Source organism: Thunnus maccoyii, chromosome 22 (assembly GCF_910596095.1).
Source record: "Thunnus maccoyii chromosome 22, fThuMac1.1, whole genome shotgun sequence".
Lineage (NCBI taxonomy): Eukaryota > Metazoa > Chordata > Actinopteri > Scombriformes > Scombridae > Thunnus > Thunnus maccoyii.
Window position 1 is genome coordinate 1793476 of NC_056554.1, and position 22334 is coordinate 1815809.

The 22334-nt window shown below is 39.7% G+C and overlaps 3 protein-coding genes across 10 annotated transcripts in view; all 3 read left to right on the forward strand.

Annotated features, from left to right (window-relative positions):
* The window catches only part of map4k2 (mitogen-activated protein kinase kinase kinase kinase 2), a 47970-nt gene extending 38067 nt beyond the window's left edge, over positions 1-9903 (forward strand). For all 4 annotated transcript variants that reach the window (XM_042400990.1, XM_042400992.1, XM_042400989.1 and 1 more), the window contains 15 exons: positions 739-895; positions 1094-1272; positions 1491-1532; positions 2108-2192; positions 2344-2423; positions 3742-3802; positions 3887-4019; positions 4156-4214; positions 4294-4397; positions 4611-4788; positions 5113-5181; positions 5269-5355; positions 5448-5518; positions 5636-5691; positions 5829-9903. In XM_042400990.1, coding sequence (XP_042256924.1) covers positions 739-895; positions 1094-1272; positions 1491-1532; positions 2108-2192; positions 2344-2423; positions 3742-3802; positions 3887-4019; positions 4156-4214; positions 4294-4397; positions 4611-4788; positions 5113-5181; positions 5269-5355; positions 5448-5518; positions 5636-5691; positions 5829-5916 — 1449 coding nt within the window. In that variant the 3' untranslated portion in view covers positions 5917-9903. The remainder of the gene's footprint in view (positions 1-738; positions 896-1093; positions 1273-1490; positions 1533-2107; positions 2193-2343; positions 2424-3741; positions 3803-3886; positions 4020-4155; positions 4215-4293; positions 4398-4610; positions 4789-5112; positions 5182-5268; positions 5356-5447; positions 5519-5635; positions 5692-5828) is intronic.
* A 379-nt stretch (positions 9904-10282) lies between these two features.
* LOC121889136 (RNA-binding protein 4.1-like) lies at positions 10283-15937 on the forward strand. 3 transcript variants are annotated; one of them, XM_042400851.1, is made up of 4 exons: positions 10296-10430; positions 12934-13363; positions 13783-14546; positions 14687-15937. In XM_042400851.1, exons 2-3 carry the CDS (start codon positions 12952-12954, stop codon positions 14529-14531), a joined length of 1161 nt encoding a protein of 386 aa, XP_042256785.1. In that variant the 5' UTR covers positions 10296-10430; positions 12934-12951; the 3' UTR covers positions 14532-14546; positions 14687-15937. The 3 variants fall into 3 exon arrangements, with proteins under 3 accessions (XP_042256786.1, XP_042256785.1, XP_042256784.1); XM_042400850.1 differs by having other exon boundaries at positions 10299-10434; XM_042400852.1 differs by lacking the exon at positions 14687-15937 and having other exon boundaries at positions 10283-10434; positions 12934-13875.
* A 950-nt stretch (positions 15938-16887) lies between these two features.
* LOC121889134 (RNA-binding protein 4.1-like) lies at positions 16888-22061 on the forward strand. 3 transcript variants are annotated; one of them, XR_006093447.1, is made up of 4 exons: positions 16888-17239; positions 18843-19266; positions 20215-21270; positions 21415-21503. XR_006093447.1 is itself a non-coding variant. In XM_042400848.1 (3 exons), exons 2-3 carry the CDS (start codon positions 18861-18863, stop codon positions 21072-21074), a joined length of 1266 nt encoding a protein of 421 aa, XP_042256782.1. In that variant the 5' UTR covers positions 16888-17239; positions 18843-18860; the 3' UTR covers positions 21075-22061. The 3 variants fall into 3 exon arrangements, 2 of the variants coding, with proteins under 2 accessions (XP_042256782.1, XP_042256783.1); XM_042400848.1 differs by having other exon boundaries at positions 20215-22061; XM_042400849.1 differs by lacking the exon at positions 20215-21270 and having other exon boundaries at positions 16890-17239; positions 21415-22061.
* Positions 22062-22334: the final 273 nt, after the last annotated feature.

The following is a 22334-nucleotide window of genomic DNA, read 5'->3' on the forward strand; positions in this document are numbered from 1 at the left end:
AAAAACTCTTTTGCTGTGAAATGTTTATTTAATATACAGTATATTCATTCAGTATAGTGTATATTAAACTATAATTCATTATTCATTTAAATTAATTGTTCTTTCAAGGAGACTTTGTTTCCACTGTCCTTTTAATTGGTATATAGTTCTTCACTGTAAATTGTCCAGAAATTTATAGGAAAACCCCTAAAAATGTTACCATAATGTTTAATATGTTGGCTTGTTAGCAATCCAACACACTTATATTTTGCACGTTAGTGTAATGTTTAGCATGTTAGCAAGCTATGTGAGCAATAAGTTCAGAATACACTTGAGACCGATGGAAATTTGTTTTAGACGAGTTACTTGTTGATGGCACTAGTTGAAAAGACAGAGGTCATTGTATCTGTCCTCCAGAGACCATGAATGTCTCTTACTAATTTCATAGAAGTCTATTCAGTAGCTGTTAATTCTCTCTGCACAAAACCGTTGGACCAACAGACCAACTGGCTTACTGTCACAGAGAAAGAGCAGAGCAGGTAGACCCAAACGCAGGAGACAGCAGGCAGACAGAATCAATGGTAGAGCTATTTATTGAAAATCAACAGAAATGCATATCATCATTAGAACATGGTATATATTTTATAGCATTAGTATATAGTATGCAATTGGGATCCATGCTTAGATCACATGTTCAAATATTACATCTTCAGAGTAAGTAATGTCTTTCCTCATGTATTGTGACGTCATGTGTTTTAGGGAGGTAGGAAGAGCGGTTTGTTCAGCCCATCTACAGCCTCCCTGCCAGCCTTCAGATGTTTAACTCCCAACACAGAGGACAAAGACTTGACGCTGAGACCGAGCTGTACACTGGGCCCTGACACCGCCATCACTGCTGACTCTACCTCCAATACAGGTACCACACATCACACCAACTACTCCATTAGAGCTTGTTGTATCTCATGTTGGATCTTCAATGTGTCAGCTTTGTGGTCAGCTAGATGACCATGACTGATCACAGTAAACTCTGAGGTCTTAACTGTGATCAAACCGGCTCAGAATGAAGTCAAGATGGACAAAAACAATTCTTCTCCCTCTCTGCTGTGTTATTTAGCGGGTTTGGCCAGGTGCTCAGCCACACAGGACATCAGACAGCGCTGTAGTGATCCTTGTCTACCTGTGGGGGACGCTGTAACAGCAGAGAAGAGGAAGGTTACCACTGTTTCCTCTCCAAAAAGAGAGACACCACTATCACCTGAATGGAGCACACTGAGGAAAAAGACAGAGGATTCTGTGAGTTCAAGCCAAACTTCTGTATCTTCATATCAATACGTTTGTGTGATCCGCTAACATAATAACTTCCTAATGATTTTGATTTGATCCTTTAAAAGTCTGTCTGTCTGTAAGATGACAAATCATGCAACCAAACAACATTCTGATTAGTAATGCATCTGATGTACAGTTTTTATCATCCCCTTTGTTTTGTTATGTGTAACCTTTGAAATTTCTAGAGGGCTGATTGTCATGGACTGCCTCCTACCCCTCAAGTCCATGTAAGTGTGAAATCTAACAGCATGCAACCTATAATAAAAGTTGACCAGTGGCATTGCTCTCATGACTAACAAGATGAGCTTCCTCACATGACATGCTAAAAGCTGCACTAGGAACAGTTTTTATGTAAAAATCCAGATTTATGGCTGTACCATTCCACCAAATGGAAATTTGGAATGAAAAAGCACATTTCCCAAAAACTGAGCTTGAAAATTAGAATTAGGATTTGAACAATGTTTGGTGGCACCTCATGAGTTTGTAATGTCAGTGGGATTTCAGAGGTTAAACTTTACACAATTCACAGAGTTTCCAAACTGTATGGGAAACTACTGGGTGCTTTAACCAAATTAAGAAACCAGGTTGTTTAACAAGAACATCCTGGTAGCACTTGCTGGTAATTGCAGCCACCAATGTGCAAAGTAACCTAGTGCAACTTTAAATACAATACAGAATGTAATTATTGTAATAATGATGCTGGCTCTGCTTTGTTGGAATGGGTATCATGCCAGCAATGAAGGATTGCTACAATCATGTCCAACAATCATTAGTGATTTACTTACTCTGCTGGCTTCTGTAGATGGGAGCCTGCTTCTCCAAAGTCTTCAATGGCTGTCCCCTTAAAATCCACTGTGCTGTCACCTGGATTTTCCCCAAGACAAGAGGTGAGAAGACTGATCAGTCAATTGATGGAGTTTTTGTTTCAAAACAGAGTAAAGGGAACTTTGATGGCCAACCCTTACATGTGTATTATGGTCTCATTTGTGCAATAAAAATCCTACTCTTTGTTCCTCTACAAACATTTTTCCTACTTAGACCAGTACCTTATTCTTGGGGCAGAAGAGGGCATCTACACACTCAACCTTAATGAACTTCATGAGGATACACTAGAGAAGGTAAGAAAACAATTGATCAAAGTATTCAATATAAGTGAAACAGTGAAACTTAGATTGCTCTTTTACAAAAAGTGGATTAAAAATGGAAAGAATATGATTGGAAAATGTGTACTTTTCATGAATTACAGAATAACACCAGAAAAACAAAGACCACATAATTAAAATATGCATTGTATAAAAATATATACATAGTTCTGCTGAGAGAACTCTCAGTTGGGCACTGACTGACAAAACCTAGAGGAGGATGATTGAGAGGAAAAACCTGACTGATCTAAACATAAGTAGTGCTTTGTAATTGGACACCATATTGCAGCAAAATATGGCTCATCTGTGTACACCTTAGTTCAAAGACCAATGATCAGAATGGAGGCATTTGCCAATTGGGGATCTTCATATTCAGGATGAGTAATGTAGATAATGTGCTGGTTGAGGAACAGTAGATCAGTTCCCCGAGGTCTGCAAGGTTTCCTTAAGGATTTAGGGAATTGTTCTATGTAGGTGTTGGGATCTGCCAATGCTGTCCTTTGTCTTTGATTCTGTTGATGATTGAATGCCAGTCAAGGCAGATTGCCGCCCACCTAGAGCCTGGTTCTACTTGAGGTTTCTTCCCATTAAAGGGGAGTTTCTCCTTGCTGCTGTTGCCAAGTGCTGCTCATGGGGGAATTGCTGGGTCTCTGTACAATGCCTGTGATGCAGGCATTGTACAGGACTTTTGAGGTGAAGAGGTAGCTCAGTCTAAAGGCGCAGCTCTTGATTTACAAGACAACCAACCCTTACTTGAGCTCTTGGTAGTGACCGAAAGAATAGAATTAGGGATACAAGTATCAGAAAAAAGTTCCCCTCACAGTCTGTCTGGGCTCACACTAAGGGAAAGATTGGGAAGGCTAGAGATCTAGAAGGGCAGCACTGAAAGGAGCCAGTTGAGGTGGTTTGGGTCTCTGATCAAGATGTCTCCTGGACGCTTCCCTGTGGAAGTATTCCTGGCATATCCAGCTGGGAAGAGACACTGGTTCAGACCTTGAACACAACAGAGGGACTGCGTATCCCATCGGCCTAGGAACACCAAAGGATCCCTCAGGAAGAGCTGAAAAAATGGCTAGGAAAAATGACATCTTGGCTATTTGCTTGGCTTTTGAAATGGTTTTGAAGGGGTCAGAACTAAACTAAATCACTAAATCACCAAACTGGAGATATGAGGTGAACCTAAGAGCAGTTAAACTATGCAGATGTGTGTAGTATATAATATCACACAGCACACAGCACATGGTAAATCTTAGCGGATTGTCCTGTGTTGATTTTCTTTTCCCTCTTTCCACAGTTGATCCCTCAGCGATGTACGTGGCTGTATGTAATGAACAACGTACTGATGTCTGTTTCAGGTAACAAATCCATTCATATGTGCTGTACCTCATCTGCTGCTTTAGGTTGTTAACATGTTGTCTAAACATGTATCTATCTTGCAGGGAAGTCTTCCCAGCTTTACTCCCACAGTCTGACAGCTCTGTTTGAACAGAAAATTCAGAAAGAAAATGTGCAGAAGAAACACAGCAGTCTGTCACTCAGCACCAGCCGCTTCACTGAAAGGATCAACCCAAGGTAAGACAGGACGGTGTTTGTCCAACTGACAAGCAGTTCTGATGGAGTATACTGCTGCCTTAAGTGGCAGCTATAGTTGTTTGTCTTTGTCAAAGATGTTCTTAATGAACTGTGTATTCTCTCATTCTCTCCACAGAAAGTTTGCCGTATCTGTGAAGATTCCTGACACTAAAGGCTGTAGGAGATGTAGTGTAGGTAAGTGATGCAGAATTTACTCTACTGCATGTCTGTTCAGTAATAACAACAGTCACTCAACCTTACTTCTTTCTCTCAGCAAGAAACCCATACACAGACAGTACATTTCTGTGTGGGGCAGTTCCATCTGGCCTGGTTCTACTATTGTGGTATGAGCCCCTCCAGAAGTTCATGCATCTAAAGGTTTGTAAAGAGATGTTAGATTTTAAATGGTTGGTTGGTTGTGGATTAATCTAAGGACAAAAGCTAAAATGTGAAACATTGAATATTAGCCCTATCCTTGTCGGGGTTCATCTAAAATGCTAGTATCTTCCTTGAAACCCTCAAACTGATGACATGCTTATTATAATGTAATCTGACTCTTCCTCTTTCTGTCACCATCTGTTTTGCTTGTAGCACATAACGTTAAGGCTACCGGACTCCCTGCCAATATTTGAGCTGCTGGTGTTGGTGACGGATGAGTTCCCCCAGCTGTGTGTTGGGGTGAAAGACTGTAGTAATGGGAAACCCTCAACCAGCCAACAGCTCAAGTTTGATATTATAGAGCTGAACGGCACACCTATTTCAGTACCAGGTAGGATGGACTGCTGTGTTTCTCCACTGGCTGTTAATAGAGCTTAAAGCCACCATGTGTAGAATTTAAAAATAATCAACTTCTTCCCCGTCTCGTAATTTAAACCCAACCACATCTTTGTCATACTACCACTCATTTTTAAACCGTGATGATTGTCTTGTGTTTGGTTAGTTTTTATTTTGTCATGTCTTGAGCCACTGATAAATGTTAGTTTGACTTGACTTAATTTGAATTTATAATAAACAAGAAAACAAACAAACAAACAAGTGGAGTATAAATAAATGTCTGTTCTTAATCTCTCAATGTTTCAATGTCTCAATGCAGAAAGTGGAGCACTCAGGGCAGTACAGGTAACCCAGTTGGACAGGGACACTGTTCTCATTGCATTAGAACGTAAGTCACTTCCATCTCAAGAAATATTACAAATCTGCCAGCCATCTTTCAAACTGATAATATACTCTCATGATTTGAACTCAACAGAAACTGTTAAGGTTGTGAACCTACAAGGGCTTCCATCCAAAGAGCTGGCTGCCGAGATGGCCTTTGACTTCCCCATTGAAACTCTAGGTAAAAACAATCACCTCAAAAATGTATTTGAATGCAGTGAATCAGACTTGATGTTCTTGCTGACAGCTGAATGACATGACATGTTCTCACAGTTTGCTTACAGGATAGTGTGCTGGCTTTCTGGAAGCATGGCCTTAAAGGGAAGAGTTTTCATTCGAATGAGGTGATTATGTTACAAGATTGATGTCAGGCTGGAACTGAGGTGTTTTTGGCATGGGTTTTTCATTCATTCAAGTTAATAGTTGCATGATGTCAATGAAAAGGTGAATTGTATTTGCAGGTAACACAAGAAATTACAGATGAGAGTCGAGTATTCAGAGTTTTAGGAACAAACAGGTATGTTGGCATTTGTCTTCCAAAATCAATCGTTCACTGGTGAAAAAATAGTATTATTAATAGTAGTAGTAGTATAGCTGTTGGTGATAGAAGTAAGCGTGACGTTTTTTGCCCCTTTTTTTCTTGACTTCCTACAGGGACATCATCCTTCAGAGCACACCAACAGATGACCCCTCCGCACTGAGCAATGTGTACATTCTGACTGGACATGAAAGCAGCTATTGAGAGAAATGGGTCAGCTTGTAGTAGAGGTCGGATGTTGCAGATCTTCAAAATCCCATTGGAGGGGATTACAGATTTGTTCTATAACGCTGTGTGGAAATGACTGAAGCTGTAACTGACACCAGCACCAACTGCCACCAACAACTCCCACCAACTATATGCTGTGAAAAAGAAATGTCGTCATGGGATTCAGTTGCTAAACTATATTCAGTAGACCTTTTTCACGGCAAACCTTTTGACTTGTCAAGTAAGGAAAAACACAGGTGTAAATAATAACACTAATAGTAATGATGGCTCCATTTCTTTAAATGTCCCATTAAGTCATGTCAGTGGGCATACCACTCACTGACACATTACGAGAGCTGGAACTGGCTCACTTAAATGCAATGCAGCCATTGTTAATGTTATTAATTTCATCTGTGCTTTTCCTCCTTTGACTAGTCAAAAGGTTTGCTGTGTAAAGGGTCTATTGGGCAACGCATGTACAAGAGAGACTTGATAAAGGCTAAGTGAGTTTCTAATTCTTGGGTGTGTTACTTAAAGCTGCAATAATTTTCATGTAAAAACAACTGCTCTTACCAGCTTAAATCAGTGTGACTGCAACAGACAATACAGTTCCATTCATGCTGACTGAAATGATGTACCCTCATTGCCCAGATTAGATTCTACTGTCACTATGGACCACTGACTGTAGAAAGACATGAACATAACATCTGTGACATCACTCATAAGTTTCTCAAGGGATGTGTTGAAGCTTTCATCTGGATGCAGCTTAACGCATTTGGGCCCTACTCGGTCTTTGGGTTTAGTACATTGATAGAAAATCTTAAAACAGTAAAGGTCTCAGTATGCTTCAAGTGAACTTGATGTTAAGACGTGTTTCTAACCACTTCTAAAGGCCAAACTCTTTAACCTGTTCTAAATGGCCACACTCAAAGGCGGGGTGAGAACCCTGCTATCATAGAGTAAAGACAAATTAGGATAACAGTGCACATTTCTGACAGTCTCTCCTCAAAGGCATTCATGGTGTATCACTCAGTTGAAAAGTTACAGAAGTAGTTGTGTGAAAAATGAAAGAAGGGGATGATTGTTGTCTGTTTGGAAAAGTTACAGAACCTGTTGACCTCTGCCGTACATCAATTCAGCTGTCAGAGAGCAGGTTTCAGATGCAACCAAGTGATCTGACAAAGACTTTGTTTGAAGCACGCTGAAACCTTTAGTCACCAAACCAAACATGGAAAAGCACCAATAGATATCCCTTATAGGTTCTTCCTAACTCTCAAAAAACAGCGATTATGACAATGTTGTTGGACTTAAAGTTATAATCCTTAAGATATCCATCCTGGTTGATTTGGTGACATCTGTGGTTACTGGTGGTAGCAGCAAGTGTGGTTTAATAGCCTACTACAGGTCCCAGAATTCTGGGGGCAGCAAACAGTCATTGAGCACCTACTTTGTCAGAAAAACAACTGAGGAACAAATGGTGTATCTGTTTACAAAGCAGAAAAAACAAACACGTTGTTTTAATTGAGAAGTCAGTCAATAATAATTGGAACCAAAATCTGATTTCAGTCTACACAAAGTGTGAGTAGTTATCCACCCAACAGCAGGACACAGTAAAAGGAGTTGGTCGAGCATGGTTAGGCATTTTGAATCCCATGTAGGAATGGCGGACTACGCCACTAACAATGAAAATGACTATGTAGAGGAGTAATTAAACATTGTAAATCCATTGAAAAGTTATTGAAGAAAGAAATGCAGACTAAATAGTATCATAAATTGGGTTTGATTTAATTAAAATCTGAAGGATAATAACTTAAACTAACACCTCTTGCTGTAATGATTAAAGGAATAATTGATCAAAGTTTAGTTTGTAGTTTGCTACAGAGAGAACAGCAGCTTTAGTCCATGAAAATTCAACAGTTAGCATGAGGTTTTTACTGGGATACTGTGTGTTGCTGTATGCTAACTGGTGTTTAAATTATTAGCCAGTATAGTACTGGATACTCATTTATCCTAAAATATGGAAAGAAACACCCAGTATAGACTTATGTTTCAGGTTTTTAGAAAGAAATCCTCTATAAGGAAATGCACTATTTTGTTGGGGCTTGGCATCAGGACTTTGGCTCTAAATATTGTTGTCCATGAAACAGGTCAATGATATTAAGAATGTTAGTTTGAATGTTACAAAGAGTGGGCAGATTTCAGTTACCTTTTCAAATGTATATTTAACCAAGATCGTATAGGCCTAATTTGTGAAAAACACATTTAAAGGTATTTTGAAGACTATGAATGTGCTAGCTTAGTAGCATTTACATGTGCGAGTATCTCAGGGCTGAGATACTGTTCAAGTTCCCCCTGGGTGCCATTTTCAACAGACAACATGCACAATAGCCAAACACAGCTTTAACCTGTGACTCTATATGTCTCCTCTCCATCTCCTTTATTGATAATTCAACTTACACATAGAAACAATGTACATTTGATTATATTAAGTGCCATAGAAATGCTATTAAATTGTAATTAAATTGTCTGTTTGACTAAAATGTAAATGCCACTACATTAAAGTTTTTTTGTGTAATGATATTTATGTTATTTATGGAAAGGGAACTATATAAGTAAACACCCATACCAGAGAGATACTTGAAGAACATAATATGCATATAGCTTTTTGTTTTTAAGATTTTTTTTTAATTGTTATTGTTTATACATTTGGTGTATATAACTATTCAGTATGCTCTTACAGTGTGGGGGTTGTAATATGCAACGGATTTAGATATATTTCATTGCTATAACTACAAAGATTCACTTCTAGCCTCAACAGAGACTTGGTGAGATGCCAGAAACAGTCATACAGTCTATGTTTGTGGTCACTTTGACTGGGGTGACTACTGATGGTCCGTAAACAGGTTATAGTACATGTGTTCTCAGATAAACCAAAATAAACTTTATTTTCCATTCCGGAAGAGAGAAATCAACAATCTGTGATTATATGGATGATGTGATGTTTTTGGCTCTTTGACAAGAGTTAGCTCTAAGGAGGTTTCATTTCACTTGACAATATGATGATTAAAATGTGTTTTCTCAGTCCATTTTTAAAATTATATTTACCTTATTATATGCTTTGTTGTCAAGTACATACTTACAAAATAAAGCAGTCATCAAGAGTATATAAGGCCACCAACACAAACAAAAATCTGTTGTATTTTCAGAAGATACTTTTGTGTTACCACTGGCGGACTCAGGGATGGTGAAGTGGGGCACACAGGGTGCCCACACAAAGGAGAAAAAATACCAAAATTCTGTAATGACTGTCTAGTTATGGGTAAATCAGGATATATGGCCCTCATGATTGCCCTTTCAGTGGAGGAAAATGTTATAGTGCCCTGTATAGAACCCCCACAAGATGTGATGCAGTGTCCTATGAGTTGCCATTGTAATGGGGTGAGCTGGAGGTTGGATGGAGTAAACTGGCAATTATGGTAGAAATTAATGTATCCTTCTTTATGTCACTGAACATTAAGAAAATAAAGCACCCTTAAAAACATTTTTTAGTTGTTGTAGCTGACATTATACCATTCAGGTGATTTTGGCACAGTATTACTCACTAGTTTGCTCAGTCACACCCCTTCAGATTGTTTTATTGTCTTTGCGTCAGTGCAGTCTAAGCTAACAGTGACAACTGCATCAGTCGAGCAATCGTTCTCCAAACTGAAGCTGATCAAGACCCAGCTTAGAAAAAGACAATCTCAGATCTTCTTCTGCTGTCCATTGAGAGAGATGTCCGAATCACCCTATAAAATGTTCATCTTAATTGGGGATGTAGCCTTATTACCAAACATGTATCATTGTTCTCTGTTGATAGGGACCCACTGAATGGATTGGGTGCCCTTTATATTTTTTTGCCCCTGCCCCTCACACAGCCTGAGTCCTTCACTGTCCCTTACATTTCTGCAGACTCATATTAGCACAGAACTGGAAACTTTTCAAGGTCCAACGAAGCAACAGTTATATGTATGTACAATCATTATGATTCATTTTCACATTAAATGTAGTTGAGGTTCTTCCAGATGACATTGCTGTTGCTGACATATTATTTCATCAATTTATTTTTGTTGAATAAACTAATATATAATTATCAGTCTTGTGATTAATCAACCCTGATGTTGATTCAAGAATTATCAATTAAGTTGGTTAATGGATGATTTGAAAATGGCACAAACGCAACCTTATAAATTATACACTGTTTGACATTCAACTTGAATGCAGCGCCAACCTAATGTTTGAGTTTAATGAATCACAATTCCAAAAAAGAATCAAGTTTTCAAAGATGTTATAACTCAGTTTTTAAAAGATCCAACACAGGTATGTAGTGTTTACAATACATTATTCCACCCAGCTGGTGGCGGTAATGAAACAGGAGCCATTTAAGAACAAGAAGGAAGAAGAAGCATCACGGGTGCAGCAGTACCGCCATTTCACTTTTCATTCATTGGCGTCGAGGCCTACATCATTTCGTAGGTGAGTTAGATAAAATAAGTTCAAAACAGGCGGTGAAATACATTTTAGGAAGTTGGTGAAGCATAACTGTCCTCGTAGTTTTGTTAAATATGCCATAATGGAACGACGTGGGCTGAATTAGCGGGCGGACGTTAGCTAGTGAGATGTTACATTAGAACGCCATTACACTAAACTATGGACGAACGTAGCAGTATTGCGCACACTACACTATCTACCAAAGTTTATCATTTCAGATTGAGTTAACATTGGCGTCAAGCTAGTCAGCTTGTAATTAATGTATCATAATAATGACACGACTTGAACTGTTAGCGTTAGCTAGCTAGAAGAACTTGTTCGCTTGTGTTAGGTTTCTGTTTGCTTATCTACGTTGCTGACGTCAGAATCCAAACCAACGTCTCGTGCAAAACAACTGAGGTGTAAATACTGACGGTTTATGTTGATCAATCCCCCTTCACTTTGGATTACTTTGGAAAAATGTATCGTTTGCATCCTCTGAATAGGACAGGAATCGCTGTTCGCACTTCTATCTGATTAGTTTGTTTATTATTTTGACCAAACTTTATATTGACAAACCCAAATTCTTTGGCAAACAGCCAAACTTTTCAGAGCTGACTGTCCATGTCAAACAATATATTCCTTCAATATCTGAATGTACAAACAAAAAAAGCTGTTAAATAGTATAATCACTGTGAACTTAACAAGATATTTATTTAACTTTTTATTTTTTGTATTGCAACCTTTTGTCCCCCTGTCGTGTTTGTGACTGCAGTCTCGAGTTCTGTATACAAAGTGCTGTAAAAACAAACAGTGCGCATAAGTTTACAGAAGTTATTCTTTTAAGCACATATTAAATGTTAAACGGAATTTCAGAGCAGGTAAATTGTCAGTGTTAAGTTACAGACAAATAGGTAGTAGTTAGCCTGGTCGCATTCCTTTCTATTCAGGAAGGCTGTCTTAATTCTTATAATTTTCTTTGTGTGTTGTATGTTTTTAATGCTGTAGCACTTTGAGTTTCACTACAAATGAAAAGTGCTGTACAAATTAAAGGTATTATTTACTTATTTATTACAGATGAGGCTCTCGCTTTAGAATGTTTAGCTCATCTATACAGAAGGAACAGCTCGTTTTACCTGTGTTTGACCCTTTCATACATAAGTGTTTCTCAGTTTAGTAGCACCTTTTCTAGTTTTGAACATTAAGTACTGCTTGGTGTGTGTGTGTGCACTAATGAGTGACACATTGTAAGGTAAGTCTGTGTACCTCCAAATGACATACATCTACCACATCAAATAGTTGTGGTCTGAATCAAATCCCCTTAAAAGTCTCATACACTCTTAAACAGTCTAATAGACTTGCAACAAATTCTGTCTTCATGAATGTTTGAGTGTACAGTTTTTATTTATTGGGCATCGATTCAACTTCACAAATTATGTAATTAAGTCCAGTCTTTATATACAACTTTTATCTACCTTCACAGCGTAAATGGGGATGGAAAAAAGTAAAATAATGCATCACAATTCAACACCACCACAAAAGACCACCTCCAAAATGACCATAAAGTTTCATTAACACCTGTGTTTATTTCAGAATTTAAATAGAGGATAAACCCCTCTAGATGCTACAACATTTAAACAAAACAAAATACATTAGTAACAATAATGATAATACATTAAATGATACAATAAACAATAGTAACGTCAACATGGACATACACATAAGGGCTCTCCCACCCTCCCAAACCCCACTTGCTACATCTGTTACACAAATCATCTGCACAAAGAATGAAATAAAATAAATGAATACATCAAATAACATTATGTCAAAGTACAGAGTCTACTTATGAACAAAAATGAAAGTACATACAATAAAAAACAAGAACAAATAGATTTAAGGTAAACAAGCAAAGAAGTTTTGAAGTTATGGAAAGAAGTAATTGATCTGAGTGAGTTACTGAATGTGTTTTAAACCTAAAAGCACATACAACCAACCAAATACAACCAAAAGATATTTTAAGTATAAAGGATAGTTAACAGATTGCATTTGCAAATGCATTTGAAAAGAAAGAGCAACCGATGAAAACATCTCCTAGAGTGACAGCCAGTGGTAGCCAGTTCAGTGTGTTGTACATCAAAGGACACCTCAGGACTACAAATATTACTGTAGACTACATTTAAAGGCAGAAGATGGGATTCAGAGGTGTTCTGGTGTATGATATCACCATAATCAATAATGAGAAATAAAAGCTGTTGGACAATTCATTTTCTTATTTGGAGAATAGAACAACACGTTCAGAAAAAACTGAACAGTTGATCCTTTGTGACCTGTGTGCTGTCTTAAGGCAGGTTCTAAATGTTTCTATCCTCCTAGTGTATTTATGAATTGCACCATTTCATTGTTCACTGGCAGACAGTAGTGGGTGATTGTCTCATTTTTAAATAATCATTAAATAGCGGTTGTGGTTATACAGTTGTAATTGACATGTTTTTCTGAATCTTCTAGGATACACAGAGCTTCATCATGGTGAAAATTTTTATTGGCAACCTTGCCTGCAACACCACACCTGAGGAGCTGCGTGAACTCTTCGAAAAGTATGGTAAAGTCTCAGAGTGTGACATTGTCAAAAACTATGGTTTTGTGCACATGAACAACATATCTGAAGCAGAGGAGGCCATTAAAAATCTCCACCAGCACCAGTTGCACGGCTGGCGCATGAACGTGGAGATGAGCAAAGGGAGACCCAAGTCCACCACTAAGCTGCATGTCAGCAACTTAGGTGAAGGGGTCACCAGTGAAGTTCTGCGGGGCAAGTTTGAGGAGTTCGGCACGGTGGTGGAGTGCGATATAGTGAAGGACTTCGCCTTTGTTCACATGGAACGAATGGAGGACGCCATGGACGCCATCAATAAGCTGGACAACACAGCCTTCAAAGGTGAACTCTTGGGCGGGGGAGAGCTAGTTGTCTTTGCTGTCCATAGATACGAATTTGGATTCTATTCTGTCGCCGTAGAGCTCTCCTGACAAATAACAGCCACTAGCTGATATTTTTCCACATAAAGAGAAAAAGAATGGCTAACCTAAGCCTTAATTGACCAGATGGACTGAAAGTAATCACTTGTAAGTTTGGCAGTGTCTCTTGTAAAACCAGTTGCAGTGTACCCGGTGAATAGGCACTGGCATAAAATCCCCTGCACCTGGCGCTGCAGGTTATTACGCTTCGCTCAGTGATTGTCGGTCAAGTGCATTTAACGTGTTTTTTTTTTTTTTTTTTTTTTTTTTTTTTTTAGTCGGCAAGAGCCTTTTCGTGTCAGAACCCCACGTTCTCATGCGTGTCTTCTCTCTCCTTACAAGGCAAGCTGATGAGTGTACAGCTGTCCACCAGTCGGCTTCGCACTGCCCCAGGAATGGGAGATCATACTGGCTGCTATGTCTGCGGGAAACATGGTCATTGGTCGAAAGACTGTCCAGTCGGTCGGAACGGTAGCCACAGTGATGACACGAGAGGTCGCAGCGGCCGGGTCCCCCCACGCGGTCCCCCGGGTTATGGCAGGGGCAGCTACCGGATGGCCAGTCCTCCATCATCTGATTACATGGGTGGCTCTGCGTATAGTCGGGCTAGTTACTTAGGTGGGTTGCCGCCTCCCCCTCGTAGGCTTAGCGGTTACGGCTCTGAGCTGGGGGATCGGTACGGCAGCCGAGCAGCAAGCTCCTATGCTGAGAGGTCATCAGTTTATGACCGTGACCGTCTCTATAGCAGTGTTGACTATTATGAGAAATACAGAGCTCGCCCTTATGGCTCAAGCTATTTCGAGGATCGTCGCATGTCCTATCTCCCCCCTCCCCCACCTCCCTCTTCCTCCCTCTCAAAGCTCTCCTCCAGTATAGATCCATATGACCGTCGGCCACTGCCTCCACCGTCATCGGCTGCTGCAGCCGCCGCATACTATGCACGGGACCGCAGCCCGATCAGACGAGTACCAGTCTCCTCAGCGGGCTACACCTATGAGCGAACACGGCTGTCACCAGTGTCTTCCTCCAGGAGCTCCTATCCTGCTCCACGACCCAAGGATCATTACGCGCCACGCTATACGCCTTACTAAAGCCATGGTGCCAAGGTGAGCAACACAGTAAACAAGTATGACAGTTTATTTTAACTGGTCAGTGGGCACTTGGATCTTTTTATCCGTTGTAACTTGCGGACAATGGGCGGGCTAAACCCTGTTTCCTAAAAGGAAATGTTTTGCTCTCTTTCTAGGTCTGTTTGTGAACTGCAGGACTTTTCCCTTGCCGTCATTTCTTCAAGCTTCATGATTCCATCAGTCTGCGTGATGTACAGCAAAACAAAATGTATGAGATGCGGAAATACTGGTTGGAAATCACATTGGCATGTTAAGGTGCCAGTGGCCTGCAGATGAATCGTCCTTACAGTAACACTCACATAATCTGTTTTCAATAAGGAGGATTTGCAAACTGCACTGTTTGACATTTACGATGTATAAAACTTAACTCACTTGCTCTGCATGTTTTCAGCTCAGTTTTAAACATGTCCTCTTTTCTTACCTGTGTTTCTTCCTCACATTAAGCAAATCGTTAAATTTAGCAAAAGTTAATTGTTTGGCTTCTGTTAATGTCATTTAAAAGAAATGTTCTTGTTTCATCAATATGAACATTTATGTACCTTTTGTTGAATGGTGGAGGGTTAATCCATACAGTTAACTATCAGTTTCCTAGTGCAGTAGAATCTTATCCTGCTCTTGGACACACATCTGACATGTTCTAGGTCTGTTATATGGATGTGGTTAAAGATTTGATGAAAACAAAGCAGAAAAAAAAACAAAAGTTGTGTATCGTCGGGTGGGAAAGAAACTACCCACTGAATCCATACCCATGCAACTTACTTGGCTGAGACTTTAGCTAGGCTATAGAATCACACTTTGCGTTGGAATATAAGTTAAGAAAAAAAAAATCTCTCAAACATTCCAGCCTCTCATTTTTCTAATTTGAATGTAAGTCTACAAAACATTGAATTGCTGAATTTTATAACACTTGTTGAGGTGTTTGCTGATCCGAAGTCAAAATTCTTGAATTAAGTGTCTTTGAGTGACACCGAAACAGGAATGTCGGCTGACATACGTCGTGCAATTAAGTAACACCATGACTATGTTCTCTCCATGCCAACGTCGTTGCAGACTTTGCCTTCAGCTGACAACAGAAAAATCTCCTGTCATGTCTTTTTTTGACTTTTTGTCTTGGGTGGATGTTGATTGTGAAACTATATACATACATATAACAGCATAAGCAGATACAGAAATGTGAGGCAAGGACTCAGGGCTTGGGCTGGATGTCAAAGGCACTTGTGTTTTGTTGAAGGTGCCTTTGTTTGTTTTGCATATAGAAGTTGGATTTCAAGTTTGTATTTTTCATACTGTAAAAGTACCAGCATACATTACACATCTAAAATGAATATGATTTTTAATAAAGCCAAAATGATTTTGGTGACACTTGACATTTTTCAGTTTTTTTGTTTGAAGCTGTTTTTACAGTGTCTAACTTTTGCTGTAGGTGTAGTGGTGGAAATTTTAAAAATCATTTGCTTTTGAGCATGAAGATCATGGTTTTAAAACTGCATAATTTCAAAGGAATTAAACATAATTATCAGTATGTTGAGAGTGTTTATGGATAAAATAACTAGACAGAACTCAGAAGAAAGACCACATACTTCCTCACAATGATGCCACAGTCTGTACTGATTTACAACACTGACCACAATGGTCTGTTTTAAGTCACCATTTGGGTTATTACTGTCAGACAATGGGATGAAGTGTGGCAAAATCTCTGATGGTACAAGAATTAATAGTGTACTGTCTTACTGACTATATATGGCACAACCTTTGTGTCTTAACATTTCTTGTCAGTTTTATTGACATCGGGTTAACGGTATTGTTGACCACCAATTTATCCAACAGGATATGCAAACCTACCTACCTACTATTGTCTTTTGAAAACAAAGACATTTTAGAAAAATACTCTGGAACAGTAACACCTTTGTGTCTAGGAATTTACACCATTAGCTCAATTTGTGGCTGCGTCTTGTTGAGATCTGTATCAAATTAGTTTAAAGAATTAAATTGTGCCTACATGGTGCATATTCCCAAATGAAGTGTATAAATCAACATTAATCAGACAGCCTCCTGTGTGTGAGCATACACAATGCACTGAAGGCAGCAGTTACGGATTGGGGTGGTCTGTCAATAGGGGTTTAACAGCAAAGTCTTGTGTTTGGGCCATGATGTAAGATCCTGAAAGATATCTACTTGATTGACTCATTTGGACAGCTGAAACTTCATATTAGCTTCAGATAAACTTAAATATATTTTTGCACAGGAGGACTGTGGATTTTGTCCCCCATCGTTTTCATTGTAAGTGCATTATGAAGGAATCTTCTAATGGTCAGTATGAACAGGATGGATGATTACAAGAAAAACATGTATCAATGTTCATGTGGGCACCTGACTTTTGTTAACTTAAAAATAGTGAACACGTCCTTTAAGATAATATTCCTAATAAGGGATGACCTAGCCTTTTATTGCATGGTTGCGTATTTCTCTCTCTTGTTTCCGTTGTTGTGTTTTTCATTGGACCATGATGGTGCAGCACTGTGCGCAGCTTCGTGTGTTAGCAGTTAGCTGTAACGTTATGTCTTGCGTTAGTCACAAGCTGGTCACGTAGTACAGCAAGCGAGAAAGCGGCAGTCGCCATTTCATTCTCCGAGACTCCATGGTCAAGACGCAAATTGCAGCTTAAAGAGGTATGGACTCCAATACCACTAAAGGAAAAGAAACAGAACTGTATCCTGACAAACAAAATTAGCCAGCACTCCACTCAGCAGTGTAACCTATAGCTAATAGTTTTACGGATGCACAGGGCTATGTGTTTTGTCACGGCTATTGCTAAAAACGCGTGCAGGAACAAAACTCTTACCAATTAAGACACTATACAAATGGTACCTTGCTTGGCTAACGTTATTTTTGTGAAGTCTGGGGCTTGCTACTCAGCTATGATGTGTGGTTGTGAAGGGAGAAAATATAAGAAGCGATGTTTGCATGGGTTTCGGTAACGCGGGCCCTCTGTTTTGCTACCAAGTTAGCTAAAAAACAATGCAAATCAGGGCTGTTCTGCACACGATACTAGCTATAGGCCTATATACTATATCATATAACCAGCACCGTACCGTCTTTTGCATTAAGACGAAGATTCTGCTATCACGAGCCTGTCACAGTAATTTAAGTGATGATGCGAAAGTAAAAATCGATGAACTCTAGCAAAATGTATACTTGCACGAGTAAATTGATAGGAACCTGTCGGGGTGCAGTGTTACAACCTCAGGTTAGTTAGATGATTACAGTCATTTGTCCGGTCAGCTCTATTGCTGATGTTTAGCCATATCTACACTAATATTCCTCGTATTGATAGTTTGGATGTGTTTTTGGAGACTGGTGATGACACTGTCCTGCCAAAGTCTTTAAGTTTGAAGAAAAGTTTGATTCACAGGTACAAGCTATGGGTTCTTATTGAGTTTGTAATTTGATGGTGTTCAGTTTTTAAAAAAAAAAAGGTATGGGCTATGGGCTCCTCTTTGATACCAAGTAATGCCAATGTGGGAAAATGTTTATGGATGTGTTTTTCTATTAAAACAGAGAAAGGGATCTTTTGAAGTAGGAGCCACCTGTTAAACGATTTCTTGATGAGAAAAGTTTTTTAGGTTGAAAAAAAAAAGATTTAAACACTGATTGAATAAAATTTGAATAAGAAAAACAACATGTTAGACCTATCAGAAAATATGGCCTTAAATCTGTGGCAGCTGTCCATGTGAACACAATGAGATTTTATGTTTGTTCTCTGTGGTTCCAGAGCTATGAATTGGTACAGAATCCAAAACCACATGATGATTTAAAAAAACCCATAGTGAGCTGCATATGATAGCCACAATGCACACCTGTGGTTAAATTGGGCTTTTGATTGGCTTAGTGCTATTGTAGGACACAACTACTCAAATTCTTCAGTTGAATTGTCTGTTATTCAGTTTAGTAGAGTGACAATTTTGGTGCGATTTTGTTTTATGTCAGAGTTGTGTTGAACAACTGCAAAAAAATTCTAGTATGGTGAATCAGAAATACTCTGGACACAGACTCTCTCTAGTGCTCATCCCTTGATCCTTCATTGTTAGCACATTTCATCATATCAAAGATTATGGATGTCATTATCTCCATTCAGGAAGCCTTGTGAATGTATGCAAATTAAGGGTCAAGTTTCTGAAATGAAAATAATGGTAATTTGGGTAACTGGTCAAGCTTTTCATTGAGTCAGTAGAATTATGGTGCTAATAATCTTAATTCCTTCTCTTCCCTTAGTGAAGCGGAAGCTCCACAATGGTGAAAATATTCATTGGGAACCTGTCACCAGACACTACATCCGACGAACTTCGCTCTCTCTTCTCCCAATATGGCAAGATTGCAGAATGCACTATTGTCAAGAACTTTGGCTTTGTGCACATGGATGACAAATCAGAGGCAGAAGAAGCCATTCGCAACCTCCACCATTATGAGCTGAATGGCCAGCCCATGAATGTAGAGTTGAGCCGTGGCAAGTCAAGAGGATCCACCAAACTACATGTTGGCAACATTGCCTGCACCAACCAGGAGCTGAGGGCCAAGTTTGAAGAGTTTGGCTCTGTGGTGGAGTGTGACATAGTAAAAAACTACGCCTTTGTTCACATGGAGCGAATGGAGGATGCCATGGAGGCCATTAATCAGTTAGACAACACAGCATTTAAAGGTGAAATCTCAGGCTGGGCTTAATGGGGAGTGTACCTTATTAACATGCAGTATCAAGAATATTTAATTCTCTTCTTGTGAATTAGTAGGTAAGTTATGGATGCACCGCAGGTAAGTATAAAGAAAGATGAAGGGATAACAGTAAGCTTAAGAGAGTAAGGCAACCCTGAATACTTATTTTAAAGCTGTTATCCGTAATGTCATTGGTTATATCCGTCTGTATGATGGACTGTTGGAAAACACAAATGGGCACCTACTGCAATTTATGATCGACTTGTCAGGTCACACCTGTTCTAGTTAATAATGCAGGAAGAGTCTGTCTGTAAGAGGAAGTAATGAATAACAGATCGTTATCTATATTTTAACCAAATAAACTCAACTGCATAGGCCGCATATACACCAAAACGGACGTGCAAGCGGGTCTTATACTTTATGTGGTTCCTGCACACAGATGTGCTTGTTCATACGTTTGTCGGCATGGTCATAAATTTTAGACTGCACAGACAGTCTGTGTGGCCACTTGACAATATGCTCAGATGACAAAAATTTACATCCAATGAACCCTCGTGATGTAAAGGTGTAATTAAAGTATTTTAGTGTCACACTTTTGTTAACTTGCTTCAAGTTTAATACCGGCTGATTCTGATCGCAAGTTTAGAAGCAGCCTTCTAAACAATCTTAAGATTTTTGTGGTAGCGTTAACATCATTTGAAATACGTGTTGCTGCAGAAGATAAAATGTGCGGAAAGTTACGGATTTCAGCTTTAATAACGTGTTTTTTTTTAATGCTTAAATCATAAGCCATGTCTTATTGTTATTTTTGGAGTGTAATGCTTCTTTTTAACAAACTGATGGATTGGGAGACTCTTTTATGCCAGGCAGGAAATGTCAAATTTCATATTTAGAATGAATGTAGGCACAAGTCCTTATTGAGTTTTTTCTTTTTAAGGCAAACTGATGAGCGTGAAGCTTTCGACTAGCCGCCTGCGTACTGCGCCGGGAATGGGAGACAGATCGGGTTGTTATCGTTGCGGGCAGGAAGGCCACTGGTCCAAAGAATGCCCTCTAGACCAAAACGGCTACCACAGAAACGGCTCAGAGCCACAGTCTGATGGATACGATGCCTTGAGATTTGGCGGGCGAGGTCGCAACAGGGGTTATCATCCGGGCTTCAGTGGCGATCCGGATTATGGTGGCGACTATGCTCCTGTACATGGTTTTTCCCGGGGTTCTGGTCACAGCAGCAGTGTGGTGGGGTACAGAAGGGGTGCGGGCTACGAGAGTGCAATGAGATACGGGCCGCACCCCGGTTACGGCATAAGCGCTGTGGCTGAACATAGCATGGCTCGGATGTACGGCAGCGAGGCGGCATACAGGAGCAACGGCTCACTCTATGGCGCGGTACCAGCCTACCCGATGCGACGGTCGCCTTACGAGGAAAGAGATCCGTACGGGGTCGTGGACTACTATGAGAAGTACAGGGCCAATTCGTACGGAGGCAGTTATTTCGAGGAACGGCGCGCCGTCCCCTTGCCTGCTCCATCAACATCTTCCTCCACAGCTATAATGAGGGAACGTCTGCCCCCCTCTAGCCTTGACCCGTACGAGTGCCCTCCCCTCCCTCCTCCACCAGCCCCAGTCTCCTCATACTACGCACGTGACCGGAGTCCGATTCGGAGAGTCCCTGCCGAGGCAGATGGATACACATATGAGCGTTCGCGCCTTTCCCCGGTGCCCACCATCCCAAGAAGCTCTACTTATGACCATCCGCGGGATCCCGGCGCTGAGCGGGCACGATATACATACTGACCCTTGTCCCAAACAGCTAGGTGAGAGCTGACTGACATTAAGCGTGTAGGATAGCCTAAGTGCCATTGGAATCACTGAAAATTAAACTTCAAACTGTATATCTTATTGATAATACCAGAGGCAAAAGTCCGCCCTCTGTCTGTGTGAGGCGTGTGGGTAGTAAGGCCCCATTCAAGCTTGTCCATCTTAATACCCAGTGAGTAGGTTTCAATGAGTGGTTGAATGCATTCACATTATGCTTTGATCTCATTCCAGTTTATACTTCAAAGTGCAGCAGTACAACTAATGCTCAGTTGACCTCCTTTCATTGTCCTATTTACATGTTGTGGTATTGGTGCAGCTCTGAGATGGCTCATCCCAAGTGTGGAAGTGCAGGTACTGGGTTTATCTGCAACCCGGTTGACAGTCCCTTCATGATACTGTAAGAACATAATTTTTTTCCCCTCTGAAAGTATCTCTATTGTTCATATACTGTTTAGATTCACTCAATAGAAAAGTATTAAATTAGTGCATGGTGCATGTTTTAAAGGTGAGTCTTATGGTTCCATTCATGAAATTTAATAAATTCTTTTCAGCAGCATTTAATGTATTACAATGTGCATTTTAGTGTATTTGTGTACGTTCACAATGTTACTGTGTATGATCACAATGTTACTTACTTAAATTTAAATACTGTATCAATTGCATTGTTTTACCTGTGGACTGTTCCAAATATCGACCCACACAGAGTAAAGAAACGGTTAGACTTTTTTTAATTTGGGTTATCAGACCTGTTGTGAAATTAGTTGAAGAAACTCTTAATCAAGCTGCATTGTGATCCTTATTTTCTTTTTCAGTAGAGGCAATACTTACATGAATTAGATTTTTCTTGCGGTAATAAATATGAGGCTTTACATCTTGAACATATTTTGTAGTTTCATTATCAATTTCCTATGCTGTCTGTCTTGATTTGTAACTTAGGTTAAAATTAAAATTTGTCTAAAGTCAGAAGACTGTGTGTGCGTGTGTGTGTGTGTGTGTGTATTGTGCTGAGTCAACTTGTATTTTTTCAAATTGTAAATTGCAACAGTCAATCAAAATAAAAGAACATTATACTACATGGATCCCTTCATTTTCCAAAAAAGAAAAAAAAAGCGTGATCCCAGGTAAATGCCATTTGTTTTTATGACTTCATGAACCATAGCAACTGAAGTGTAAGCACATACTGACTTCATACAATGAGATGGCACATGCATGATTGTGGATCACTACACAGGTAAA

Bases quoted from the DNA above. Each gene is read 5' to 3' on its own strand.
- LOC121889136 (XM_042400851.1), top strand. From the start codon at position 12,952: ATGGTGAAAATTTTTATTGGCAACCTTGCCTGCAACACCACACCTGAG. The intron at 13,364-13,782 runs GTGAACTCTTGG...TCTCCTTACAAG, and splicing joins GGACAACACAGCCTTCAAAG to GCAAGCTGATGAGTGTACAG.
- LOC121889134 (XM_042400848.1), top strand. From the start codon at position 18,861: ATGGTGAAAATATTCATTGGGAACCTGTCACCAGACACTACATCCGAC. The intron at 19,267-20,214 runs GTGAAATCTCAG...TTTCTTTTTAAG, and splicing joins AGACAACACAGCATTTAAAG to GCAAACTGATGAGCGTGAAG.